Source organism: Carassius auratus, unplaced genomic scaffold (genome assembly GCF_003368295.1).
Source record: "Carassius auratus strain Wakin unplaced genomic scaffold, ASM336829v1 scaf_tig00215808, whole genome shotgun sequence".
Lineage (NCBI taxonomy): Eukaryota > Metazoa > Chordata > Actinopteri > Cypriniformes > Cyprinidae > Carassius > Carassius auratus.
This window is the reverse complement of record NW_020528251.1, coordinates 973,352-987,855: the sequence shown is the minus strand read 5'-3', so window position 1 is coordinate 987,855 and position 14,504 is coordinate 973,352. Positions and strand designations below refer to the sequence as shown.

General features: G+C 36.3%; 1 protein-coding gene and 1 long non-coding RNA gene across 5 annotated transcripts in view; one reads left to right on the top strand and one right to left on the bottom strand.

Moving 5' to 3' along the window:
• Positions 1 to 8,703: 8,703 nt before the first annotated feature.
• LOC113095922 (uncharacterized) lies at positions 8,704 to 10,621 on the bottom strand. Of its 2 annotated transcripts, none has more exons than XR_003288423.1 (3): positions 10,603 to 10,621; positions 9,043 to 9,211; positions 8,704 to 8,764 (listed from the first exon to the last, which is right to left on the bottom strand). It is a non-coding gene; the product is annotated as an uncharacterized LOC113095922 (long non-coding RNA). The 2 variants fall into 2 exon arrangements; XR_003288424.1 differs by lacking the exon at positions 10,603 to 10,621 and adding an exon at positions 9,300 to 9,317.
• A 2,358-nt stretch (positions 10,622 to 12,979) lies between these two features.
• Positions 12,980 to 14,504, top strand: part of LOC113095923 (IQ motif and SEC7 domain-containing protein 1-like) — a 158,644-nt gene continuing 157,119 nt past the window's right edge. For all 3 annotated transcript variants that reach the window (XM_026261262.1, XM_026261261.1, XM_026261267.1), the window contains exon 1: positions 12,980 to 13,450. In XM_026261262.1, coding sequence (XP_026117047.1) covers positions 13,164 to 13,450 — 287 coding nt within the window. In that variant the 5' untranslated portion in view covers positions 12,980 to 13,163. The remainder of the gene's footprint in view (positions 13,451 to 14,504) is intronic.

Sequence of the window (14,504 nt, the reverse complement as noted above, 5' to 3'; positions counted from 1 at the left end):
ATATGATTTAATTAGATTTTTTGCAACCCAGCAGGATGAGAACGAATCAACAGGGGGTAAATTCCTTGTGAAAGCACTGTATTTCAACCTTGAAAATCAGGGCTGTCTGTCACCGGGACTGAAATCAGACCAGCTTAACAGGCAAAAGTGTCTTACGTCAGACAAGCAATCAGCATTTCATCTCAAACAATATGTGGTATGACCATCATTGCATGCACCGGTTTTCCATTTCAGGTATAAATAGAGCATTTCTCACTGAAATTTGGAGCAAACTGCTTTACTGTGGTTCTCATCTACGGTAACTTGGTATGCTTTGTTTTAGCTTTTCATGTTTAAAGTGAACTTTGCAAACTTTACAATTTATATCTTCCTTTACAATGGCTGATCGTCAGACAGTACGAACATGATCCCAGCTATTAGAGATAACACACTGTGGGAATTTATTTGTCATCGACATCAGACTGTACGACAGTCAAGACTCCTTAAAAACAGACAACTGCAAAACGTCTTGGCCGGTGTTTTATATCATCAATCCATGACATGTTTTGTGACCGTGAGCCACACTGACAAGTGGAACGGTGACTAGCAAACAAAAAAAATATCTCTAGCATTAACTTTAATCATGGCTTGTCTTGAAAGAAAAATGAAAAAATTAAGATGTGTTTGGAGCAAGTGGTGATTTGTTGTTGTTGCACTAATTGCGTCAGTGGTTCTGTGTTACTAATGGTTCTTGACAGATTGACATCATTGTAAGAAGAGCCGCACTGCAGGACTGTTCCTCAAAACTTTGACACTGACAGAATCTCATTGGAGGTAAATTTTGATCAAAGTGGTCATTAATTGGCTGTCAGCAAATATGTGAAACAAACCGTCAAAGACTACAGATTTTGGCCTACGATCAGAGGAATCCTTTTAAATTTGCAAAAATGGTCTCAGACAGCTAAAATCATATAGTGTGAACCCAGCTTACGAAAAGTCCATAAAAATACAGCCCATTATATACCATGTAGGAATTTTCGGTACTGATTTTTTACGGGTATTTTACCCATATTTTGAATTACACACTGTATTGTGTTGTGTTTTAAGGTTGAAGGAAATATTCATAAACTTAATAGTGTTTTTCTGTTAGGATATTCTCCTTTTTTGGTTTTAGTTTTTTAAAATGTGTCTAGATCCCCAATCTGGTTTCAAGTCTTAATCTATTACCTTCGCCTGATCTATTTAATTGGAATCAGCATGTGATCTCACACGCAGACAGACCCCTTCAGTGTTACTTGTTGGGTCTTTTTTTGTGGCGATTGCTGTGCATGTCACACCCCCGTTCATTTAACTGTGTTGCCTGCTGTGTGTACTGATGTTAGAGGTAATGTTGCATTTAAAAAGTTTCTTTTAAAAATGGTTTACCAGCCTTTAGTTTTCCTTGGTTTTGTTCAAGCTGATGGATGGTTACCTCATGGGGATATTATAATGCCTCTTCTAGTAGACATACTAAGAATAATGAAGCCATTAACTGGGAATCTTATGCTGTTGCTCACCGTCTTTTTGCAACATATAGTACATAGGTAAGCTATTGTCATGTTGCATAATGTCTCAGTGACTGAATTGGTCTGCTTATATGGCTGAAAAACTAATTTTCACGAAGTAGCAACTTTACATCAAACAATGTTGGCTACTGTTGCAAATGACTCTTTAAATCCAGTGTGTGACTGGTTTAGAATAAGACCACATTGTTCTAGTCTGGGGTCAAGGTGGTCTAAATTTTAAAAGAGTTGTGTTAGGAAAGCAGTTTCCCTTATTTACACCTTCATTGAGAACCATTTGTCCTTTGTGCCTTTGTCTTTAAGTAGCTGTGCAATTATGGCAATGGCCTGAAAAAATTACTTTCGGTTTGACAAACTAAAATACAGGTCACAAAGCATGTTGCCTTACTGTTATGCTTCCTATGTTGGTTTGTTCCCAATGTGACATAGTCAAGTGAAACCGCCATGATTCTCACAATCAATTTTTATGAACATTCTGATAGAGAAAAAGTGCCTAAAAATCTCATCTCAATCTCATGTGAACGCAAGATTTGGATATTCAAAGTTGCAATTTAGTGTGATTACTGTAATTGCAACAGGGTGTCATTGAGCACAATGTTAAAAATGGCATCATCTCGAGCACAGTGGAGGCATGGCTGAAACAGCAATATAAGTTGAAGATAATAGTGATATATAGTTTTAAACTGAGTCAGCAAGTTACGAGGACTGCTCCTTAAAATTGAGACATAGATCATTTGAAATGCAATTCAAAAAGGAAATAAAACGGCATGAAAAGTTCTGGTTGTGAGTGATTACATTATAGCAGAACACAAAGCAAACTGTCTGCCTTCCTAGAGAAATGATTCACTCATCAGCTAATCAGGTAGCTTGGTATTGGCATAGGAGCAGTGTTGGGAAAAGTAACTCATATTGTAGGTCAAATATAGATAAATTACCCTTTTAAAAGGTAGTTAGTTACGCGCTACCAACGAAATGTAGCTAACTATGCTGAAGCTAAAATTGGAGTATCTGTCAATTCATTACCTAAACTGTATATGAAGCAGTGTAATTATTCAATAAGATACCTAAATTGTATTTTAAGCAGTGTAATTCTGCAATAAGATTATTTGTCTGATGAATATAACCTAATTTTACAGCAAATACAACTAATACATTTTTTTGACCCTTCACTGAAAGTAGGATGGTTCTTTTCATTGTACAGACAAAACCAGTTTAAACAATCTTCTAAACTTTTTTTTTGAAAGCAATGAGGAATGAACTATCCTTTTAAATGCTGCTACATGTCAATATTTGTATCACTCAAATTAGTGTATTCTTTTTTTATTTGTTATTTTTTTTGTACAAATATTTTATGCTTTAAATGTAACCCCTTTAACCAAGTTTTGGCTCATACAATGCACGGATTAAAATCATTCACTGAACCATTACCGGTAATTTGTTAATTTAATGTGAAAAAACTGGTTGACTCAATGAAGCAACATATTACAGGTATTTGTGGAGGCAATACAATGTGATGAATTTTTCTTTATATATATATATATATATATATATATATATATATATATATATATATATATATATATATATATATATATATATATATATATATATATATATAATTCAGACTATACTGCTACTTTACTAAAAAAAATTATATATATAGTGTATTGACCATGAAAACTTACAATATTTTGAAAAAAAAAAAAAAAAATACAGATGCTGGCATAGAAGATAGAAGCATTTTTTTTTTTCTTTTTTTTTTTTGTTAGCTACTCCCCAACACTGCTTAGGAGGTACAGAAAGGGATTTTCATTTCATAGCTGTCAGGAAGAAAGTTGACATTACAAGGAAGCAAACTGAAAAGAGCTCTACCAAATTTCCTTTAACGGTCCTAAAAGGGTCTCCACATCCTTCATATCCTCAAAGCACGTTTAACAGGGTGTAAGAGTTGAGCGACAGTCAGCGTTTCCTCTCTGACCTTGTGCAGATAAGAAATTGGCTTTGCCAAGCTGAGAAGTGAAGCTTGTCCAGGTTTCCCTTCACAGGAAAGGACAAAATGTCACAGGTCGCAATGACTCGTCTCTCACTCTCACAGCATTTCTGTTCCTGGTCAGAGTCCAGTGGCCGATTGATAAACTAATATGACATTTCTTTGGATCTCTGCATCATATCTAAACCAGCTGTGTATAATAGCTTAAGCTGTTAACATCGCTCAAAATATTTGTTCTTTTATCAGGTTAATATTGTGGTGCAGAGTAGTATTGAAAGGTGTAAAGTTAATACTAATAAGTATTTAATCTACATAGTGTCTTTGATGTGACCACATTGAACTAACAGTATTACGTTTTAAATATGACCACACTGTGTTTTCAAAATCAATGTTCAATCTCCAGGTTTGAATATCTTCTGTCTCTGCAACAGCAGCCAATGAAAGCAATGCATAGAAATATGAATGAGACGAAGGCTGGGGGAAAGACATGAATAAGCATGTCAACCACAATCTCTCTTCTTTATGTTTACTATAGAGGTCAGTATGGCCACAGAGGCCGCTGGTTTCCATGGAATCTGTACCATTTAGTTCCTCTTAATGAATGCTAGTAAAACGTTGAGTATGCTGTACCTCGTTTTTCCATTTTCTATATACCTACAGGTTCTCAGCAGTAATTGATCTGTGAGAGCGTGTGGACAACAGCAGATGGGCAGTGCAGAGCTGGCTGCATTGCATTCGATTAAGCAGGACTGGCAATGTCTTGTGCGGTCAGAAGGAGAATATACTATGTCTTGCACAGCCCTCTTTCATTAGCAATGCAGATGTGCGTTGCATAGAACTCTGTGAATTCTCTTCTGTGCAATGTGTTTTCAGGAAGATAAAACGCAGACTGATAAATAGGAGAAGCAACATAATCACTCAAAAATGTTTTTGGTTCAAATGAGGCAAATCTCATCAGTATCTTTGAATAATTCTCTCGATTCTAAATCGAATGAGTCTTCCACTAAGATGCTGCTAAAGAATTCAACACGTATAAAAAGGCAGAGACTGCAGCAGCATGCTGATGTGCCAGCCGTATTGATATGAGACATGTTATGCGAGTCTGACAGCTGTTCAGGCAGGTTGCTAGTTTAAGTGAGCATTCAATTAGGCCATAAACAACACAGATAAAGTTAAAGTCAACAAGGTGGCTTTCTTACCCTATTTTACTTATGCAATTTCATGTATTTTTAAATGAAACTGGGGAAATATGTTGGTTGGGGCTTACTTTTATTCATCAGGAATTGATTGGATCATGAAAGAGGGCAAGGAGGTCTAATTGACCAGGAGATCTATTTGTTAGCATAGCACTTCATCGCTATGCTAGTTGCTTGGCTGGTGCAGGAAAACATGACCTACATTAAGAATGAAGATCACTAGTTGATCATATATCATTTTAATGTTTTATAAAAAAAAAAAAAAAAAGGATCTTTCTGAATAAACGTCTATTTTGAATGGCCATCGATGGCAAAAGATGCGTTTTGTTCAAATAATGGTGTATTTTACCATAAGGGCTGTAACTGGCCAGTTGGTTGATATGTGGTTATATGGAGAACTTTAATTAATGAATTATTGATTTATTTATTTTTTAAGTTAGAGACAACAGATAATGGTTTAGAAAATTTGAACTAGGACAGGAAAGGTCATATCTTATAAAACACAAAAGTCTCACCTTACCTTTTCCAGTAATTAAAAATGAATAGATCACACTGTCCAGCTGAATCCCTCTGCTGCATGCACTGATAACATTACATAAGGTCACAAGGTGACTGACCATAACAATGAGCTTGATTACTGGAGTCCACTTTACAACAAAATACTATTTCAGTAGTTCTACTTCAAAATTTCATGCTTAATTCAAGTTTTTTGTGTCTCAGTTCGACAAAAAAAAAAAAATAATACAAATACGTCACATTATCTATCTGGTTCAGGGATTGTTGGACTAATGTTGTTGGGCCTGCATTCATTGCACAGCACTTGCTTACGAGTAGAAAACTGAAAGTTAAAAAACACTTTCCTCTTCGATTCTACAGACAATGAATGGCTGTAAATATTTAAATGTGCACTCCAAAAAGCGTCAAACCTGGACAGAAATGCAGTTCTCCCTGGCAATGTCATAAGGATATTCTGAAGAGCTTTGTCAGTTTCACAAAAGAGCACCGGCTGCATTTCGTTTCTGTTGCCCCATATCAATATACCCTGTAGAAGCTGCACTTTGGAAATGCCATTGTATATGTAAAAGTGCACACCATTACTTGGGAAAAATAAATAAATAAATAAAATAAATCGATGCTGTTTTAATAAAAGGCACAGTAAAAACAGTATGCCATTAAGGTGATTATTTCTGTGCCCTTGAGCACCACTTCTATAAATCTAGAGAAAATGTTTGTGATTTTGTTAATTGAGAAACAAAATTGAGATGCAAATACAGCCTTGATGAGCTTTCAGAATATCAGCTATAATGATATTTACAAGAATAATGCCGTTGAAAATATGGCTGCTACAGTCTTTCACTTTTGTTATCAAATGCAATTAAGCAAGCTTTTTGTACTCAAGCACAAAACAAGTGCACTCACATGATGCTATTGTAAATGCTCATCCATCTGAATGTCAGGCTAATGAAATGTTTAAGAATGAGAACTCTAGCTGAGTTTAAATTACTCAAAGAACTGAAGAAGCTCAGGCTGAGAAGATGAGGGTATAGACGGAGTGAGATAGAAGGGGTTAGACGACAGCTTCCCTTCAGGCTACAGTCTGTTTGGAATCAGACAGAGGAAATTCACTCAAAGCATCAGACAATGAGATGCAGTATTCAGTGTTGCTTCTCAATGATCGAGACAAAACAACAGCAAGGTTGAAAAATAATGTTTTTTTTTTTTTTGCAGTGTTTTGAAACTGAATTGCATGCCATTATAAGGGAACATTCAATTGGATCCTTTTGCAATGTCCTCTTAACATTCCGAAACAAGCAGAAACATAAAAAGACAAACATTCACTGTTAAAAAATTACTGTAAATTTTACAGTAAAATACTGGCAGCAGGGTTGCCAGCCAGGTACTGTAAATTTTACAGTAGTCGTACTGTAATTTAATTTACAGATTTTTCCTGTATTCTCAATTACAGTAAAATTCTGTAAATTAAATTACAGTAAGACTACTGTAAAATTTACTGTAACTGGCTGGCAACCCTGCTGCCAGTATTTTACTGTAAAATTTACAGTAATTTTTTTATATTTTGTATACTGCATTTTTACAAAAAAATATACTATATACTGCATTTTTAATACATTGTATATGGCATTTAACAATTATTTAAATAGCAAATGCACACTTTCAAGTAGTTTACTGTGCAAAGCAATTCTTTGAAAAAAAGCATATGTGTATTTGCTATATTTAAAGTATGTAAAATGATAGCATACAATATATTTTCCCTATTGCTGACTTAACTTTAACTGCATAAAGTGTTATATAATGCATAACTTAATTCACCAAAAAAATATAAAAAAAATAACATTTTTAAAATCTAAAAAAAAAAACAGGTCAAAATGTTATATATCACTTTCAAATTTACATAAAAAAATGACATAAAAAGTATATTATTTTGAACTCATTTTTATTTATTTTAAAATTATTTCATTTTTTTTTAAATGGATATGAAATTTTGGCATGATTTCTTTTTAATTACTTGGAACATAATGGCCATCATGGACCTTGACACAAAGAAATATTCAAACTGCGTTATAACCGAAACATGACCAACATGGTCATATTAAAACAGTTCACCCAAAAGTGAAAATTCTGTCATTTCTCACCCTCATGTCATTCCACACCCTTAAAACCTTTGTTCATCTTCACAACACACATTAAGATATTTTTTATAAAACCTGATGGCCCAGTGATGCCTACATTGCTAGCAAGATCATTTCCCTTTCCAATGCCCAGAAAGGTACTAAAAACATATTTAAAACAGTTTATGTGACTACAGTGGTTCAACCTTAGTGTAATGAAGCAATGAAAATACTTTTTGTGTGCCAAAAAACTAAATAATGACTATTCAACAGTATCTCGTGATGGATGACACTGCTTCATGAAGCTTCAAAGCTTTATTAATCTTTCAGTTCAAATCAGAGCATATCAAACTGCCAAAGTCACATGATTTCAGTAAATGAGGCTTCGTTACGTCATAAGTGTTTTGAAATTTCAATGGTTCGTGTGACTTTTGCAGTTTGATACACGTTCTGAGCAAATGATTTGAAACAAAAGATTCGTAAAGCTTCTAAGCTTCATGAAGCAGTGTTTTGAGATCGCCCATCACTAGATATAGTTGAATAAAATCGTTGTTTTGGGAGATGGGGGTGGGGGGGGGGGGTTGTCAAAAAAAGTATTCTCGTCGCTTTATAATATTTAGGTTGAACAACTGTAGTCACATGAATTGTTTTAAATGTTTTAGAGGCTTTCTGGGCATTGAAAAAAAGAAATGATCTTGCTAGAAATGCACGCTTCACTGAGCCACATCTTAATGTGTGTTGTGAGGATGAACGAAGATCTTACGGGTGTGAAACGACATAAGTAATTATTGACTTAATTTTCATTTTTGGGTGAACTAATCCTTTAAAAACCACAAAGACATTTTCAGATAGCTATCATCATTAAGGAATAGACCAATATTGCCAAACAAGTCATACAAAAAAAAGTGATGCATGACTGACCGGAAGGAGCCGCGCACTTGCAGAAGTCATACAAACTTTCCATCAAACAGATAAAAATCAACCAAATAACAATTATGCTCCAGATGAAGTTCCATCCCAGGATTCAAAGTGTGACTAGAAATATTGAAAAGAGTAAAGAGGACAATACATTAGATATATTACAAAACATAATAATACTTTCAGAAACAAATAGGGGGAGGACAGATACAGTCAGAGACAGATACAGGGATGAGAGGTACAGTCAGAGAGAGACAGAGGGATGAGAGGTACAGTCAAAGGCAGATAGAGAACAATAAAAGGAAGACGCAATCTTGGTGTGTGTGTATCCTTACATTTCAGAAATTCCATTGGAATTTGCACAGAAGAGTGGCAACATGTGGGTTGACTGCCACACATTTTCTTCTGTATCACTTGTCCTGTTTTTATTTCGATGGCACTTTTCCCTTGGCTTTGGGTCCTCTCTCTGGATTTATGCCCACAAAGCACCTAAAGGGTCATGAAACAGACAATATGTAATTAAGAGCGGTTTTAGGACCTCCAAGAAAGTTGGAGATGTCCACTAATAAAAAAAAAAAACATATTTAACTCAATAGCTTGATGGTGTTAAATAGGGAGACAAATATATTCTCTTCTCGAGTTAAGACACATTGTTTTAAAGGCATCAACAGAAATAACACTGATAACATAACATTATTAAAAGGAATGTTCTGATATAACTTATCTATAAAATGCTGGTTCTGAAGTTGTTAGAATTCAACCATTACCTTTGAATGAACTCCAAGGTACACAATGCTTCCTCCTGATACTCAAGATTAAACTAGTAATAAGCAGCAAACAGAGTGGCAAGGCCGGACAGGAAACTGGGCTGAGTGCCCTCACACACCACCTCGCCTTCAATACTCAGCATCCAGTGCCCACTTGTCAAAGTGTCTCCTAAAACAATCAATATCACAATAGTAATTAATACCTATACCATTTTTTTTTTTTTTGTATTTCAGATTTTTACATTTACATTACATACTATATTTAGTAGGGGTGGGATAAAAATGTGATTCTTAAATGTATCGCAATGCATAAGCAGACGATTCTGAACTGATTCACAAATGTCAAAAATAAATTTTCTAAACGTTAATTAATGTAATGTTGACGGAAAGTAAAAGGCGGATCTCTGAAACGCGGAAGTGCATGCCCAGACAGTCTGTGACATGCACATATTTCTTTTACTGTCTATGGTGTGTACCCACTGGCGCAGAGCAAGCGTTTTGAGACCTATAACGTTACTTGAGCGTTTTCAGTCCATTTAATGGAAGTTGAGCTTCCATAGTTGCATATGGTTTGTGGTGGATCGATTATGCAGCAAAATGCCTCCTAATGTGAAACAGACTGCAAGCACTTTGTTTTTTTCTTCCTGAACCTTCTGGTTGTTCGTTCATTTGAAATGACTCGAAAAAAGATTCGTTTATTTTGCTGAACGAGACTCAAAAGTCCGATTCGGTAAAATGATCCGAACTTCCCATCACTACAACTGATGATAAGATTCAAGTCATAGACGCAATAAAACAACTCGTTTGTTTATTGGTCAGTGTCGCGCATGATCAGTTCATTTGTTCAAGTGTCACCGCACTGATAAGGAGCATTTGTGCACCCTGTGCCAAAATACACACAAGATTTGCCGGCCGACATAAATATAGACACATATATATAAATAGCATATTTAATAATTTCAAGGAAAACGTATTTGGTCGCCCTAAGGTAATAAATTAGGCTAACTATACAAAGCAGACTTTATATCAAACAGATTTGTTAAAGTTTTCACATTAACGTTACCTGAAGTTAGCAAATGCTCAAAAAAAATCTACATCTCACTGGTTACGTTAACCTCTTGGAAAAGCACCACTGAGAATTTATATGACACACACATCCTCCGTGAGCGACCCTGACTGACCGCGAGGCTTTAGAAACGCGTTTTATTTCGGCGCCCGTGTTAACAGATGACTGCATGTGCAAAGTTGTTTTACATCATAAAATAATCACGACGAAGTGTGCTGATAAACACTAAGTTACAGTGAATATAAACTATTAGCACTGAAACATGTCATTCATAACGAAGGATTCCAGAGATTTTCTGTCCATGGCTGCTATAGCGCCGGGGGATGTGTGAAATCCTACCGCGACCGCGCTACTGAAACCCCGCGCAATTCTGCCTCGCGCCCCGCGGACCGATGATGCTTGAATCTGGGGTTACCAATATAATCCGCGAATGTAGATGCATTCATATACTATAAACTACCAAACAAGAAATATAAAAAACTGAAGTCACTTACCACAGTTGTGAATCACTCCTCTTGTCTTTAACGTTAATCTCCTCGACCGTTGATGATGCGGCTCTGAAGATTTGAAATTTACAGCAAAATTCTGTAAATTTGAGTCAGACCTACACGTGACCCCAGAATGCATTGCAGTTTACAGCAATATGCTGTATTATTAAAAAACAGTCCGCGGCTGTAAAATAATGCTGTAATTTTTACAGCAATTCATTACAGTGTTCAATTAAAATGTTTTTTTTTTTTTAAAACACTCCATGAACAGAATGTACAGATGATGTTTTCTTGTTAATGTTTTGTGTACATTTTTTAAAGACCAAATAATTTTGAATGACCATTCCGTTACCGTTACATTACCTTTACAATTTACATTAAATAAGTTCTGAGAACATTCCCTGTTAGCTGGGTCTCCCTGCCTTTGACAAAACATTTAAAACGTACAAGTTTTGAATATAATTTTTCACATAGGCATGTTTTCATATACTAATAGAAAATTTCTTAAGAAATCTTTTCAAAGAGCTTGTCTTTTTCCTCCGAGAACAGAAAAGGATATTTTACGCCCAGTTTGAAAACAGTTTTTGCAGTTGCATTTGGTGATATTACTGCAGTAATTACACTGCTTTAAGCCGGCTTCGGTTCTCCCTTTGATGTCACAAGTCGAGTCTGGATCAAGTTAATTGTTATGACCAGTGGAACTTTATAACCTTATTTACTGTTATCAATGCATGCAGCAGAGGGATTCAGCTGGACAATATATTCATTTTTAATTACTGGAAAAGGTAAGGTGATTGGTGATAATGAGTAGGAATATGTTTACAAAATATGACCTTCCCTGTCCTAGTACTAATTTTCTAAACCACAAAGTAATCTGCTAAAAAGATGAGAAACAATCCAAAAGTTTGTTTGAAATAATGAAACCGGAGGAGACAAAGGCTTCTAAAAATACATTCATTTTTGAGGAAGGCAGTCTCTCTTACAGTAAAACTCAGCCCATCCTTGTCATCATTGCAGAGGCTTTGATGAAGACAGCGTCTTTGTGATCACAGAGGATAAAGTGTGAATTATGCACATTATCTGGTGTCTCTACCTCATTAGCAGCACAGGTAGCGGAGCACCAAACAGCATATGCCTCAGCACTGTCTGTCATGACAATTGGGAAAATAAACAGTTCCCCATATCAGTTTTTAATGTTTTTCTCTTTTTCCCTTTTATTTATTTTTTGGTAGCTTATAAATGCATTGTACTGGACACGTGCTATAATTAGATCCCCAGGCACAATCATTTCTCTCTTTTATGTAACAATATTATTTTCAAAATTCAATCTTTCATTGTTTGAAACACTCAGATGGTGGCATGTAACCATTTATTTATCTTAAGCAAACTTTAACTGTAATGAATTATACAAGACAATCACCATGCAGACAAATTGGAAAAATAAATCAAGTTTTGGTTTCATTATGCCACTGCACCAACTGACATGAAGATCAATCTGAAATGGGCAATCCCATTCCGTTATTGCCAAAGGCAACCGCTAGAGGGCACTTAGTAGGAATGAGACACAGGGGCGCGGGCATAAAGTGTACAATTATATTTTACCCCTCTGTATTTTGCAAGTACTGAAATATGATGATCCAGAGCCATTGCTAATAATCTCTTATTTAATTTTATTCAGTCACCGCAATTGCAATGAAAACATAACTCCCCTTTTTAGCCTCTCTATTCTGTTGCAGGAGTGGTTTGGATAGGATGAGCAGTGCACTTGTTTAAAGGACTGACATGAGCTACTTTGGGCTCATGAGATTCTTTTGATCTCATATTCATTTGTGACTTTACATTACAGTATAATTTGCTGGTGTACATTTAAGCCTGGCCAAGCTGGTCTGAAATGGAGCTCTTTAAAATCAGCCACCGTAATTAAGCTTGGATATCTTTTAAAACCAGTAAAGACCATCAGACTGGTGAGATACATACACACACACACACACACACACACACACATATACATATATATACATATATATATATATATATATATATATATATATATATATATATATATATATATATATATATATATATATATATATATATATATTCGCTCTCAGGCAGTCAGGGAGAGCTTGCAAATCTTAACACCACTTTGGCTGGCAAACCACCTAAGCTGTTATTCTTTTCCCCAATCAGTTGTATCTAGTTAGGAGACCCATTTTACCACTTAAACAAGCTTAAACCATCTAAACCAGCTAAGACCAACAAACATGCTTGTTCATGCTTTTTATATGTTCAGCAGGTTGTAACTGTTTTAATATGTATTGATGTACCACAATAAATAGAGATGGCTACTACCAGCGCAGTAAACACTGCTTACCTTAACAGCCCTCCCACTGAAGGGTTAAACGGATTTACCGTGCACGGAGCGGGTTAGTTGTTGTGGCGCAGCGCAGAGCTTCTGGACGGCGCGCTGCAGCGGACGAGCGCTCGAGCGCAACTTCAGCAGTACCAGCAAACATAAACAATGGCGGAGCAGCTGTAAACCCAGCTCAGCGGATCGAATTTGCCCCATGGACGGGCATTTCGCGTTCACCGACATGGAAACCCCGACCGAAAACCCCAGCAAGGCTGCGGAGTACCTGAAAGAGCTCAATAAAATCATCGAGACCCAACAGGAGTTGTTGGAGAAGCAGAAGAATCGGATTGAAGAGCTCGAACAGCAAGTGTGTGATCTTTGTCAAGAGAACGCGTGCTTGAAGGATCAGTACCAGAGGCACCTGGCCACCTGCAGACTGCAACAACAGGGCAACAGTCACCCCACGCTGGGTGCCATCAAGGAGAATGTGATCCAAGAAAAGTAAGAGTCCCACTTTTGCAAAGCTGTCACTGCTTGTTTCGTTTGGACTATGCCATATACAGCATGCCAGCTGTATATGGCGCTCTTTAAATGACTAACGTTTGTTATGAACAGGAGTGTTTATTCGTAGAGCTCAACGACAATGAACAGACTCGCTTAGCGGGACGACTTTGGGTGTGAGTAAATACCAGCACTCAAATATCATATGAAATGTAATGTCTATATTCAAGTTAATATATTAGATAACTCTTAAGGTGCACGACTGCTCATAGTCACTTAGAAAGGATACATTAAAAGCAATTTTGAATTATACATTACGGTCGGTGCCTCCTGCGATGCTCAATGCTGTCTATGTAGGCAGCTTGCGTGGACACACACCCCATGTCGACGGCGTCATTTTTGGCAAGACTAAAATGGGCTTTTGACACGTGCAATTTTTTACCCAGCGTCACTCTGTAAACGTAATCTTAGGTTATTTTGTTCCGTGTTTCACACTGTTGTTCATACTTTATCCTGGGTTTAATTAATCCTGAGGTTGTAAACCAGGTTTTGAGGTAGCTAACGTTGATTGGACAAATACGGCGCGCGAATTGTTTTAATAACGGCTTGTACACGTGTGGAAAGGTTGCCAAGTCAACCCGAACCAGTTGGATTTAGCCTTTTACAAATGTAGCATAAATAATCATGATCCGTTAACTCGGTTGCCTTTGCAGTCTGGCATATTTAACGTTTCCCTCAGATCTGGAGAATAAATAGTGTGTGAAAGTTCTGCGAACTGTTTTAAAGCCCATATAGAAATGTTGATTGGGTTGCCAGTTGCTAAACAACGTGTTAGCGCCACAATCTCAAGAAAGGTGGAAAGCAGCACTAATTCGGGTTGAAAATGCAATAACCCAGGGTTAAGTGTAGTGGAGCATCTTTGAGCAAGTATCTGATCGATGGTTCAACAGTAAGAAAGGTTTTTTAATTAGAATTTTTATATCGAGAATTGCTTGTGAAACATATGAAAATATTATTTTCTATTCCATTTGTAATAGCTACAGTGTTACGTCGC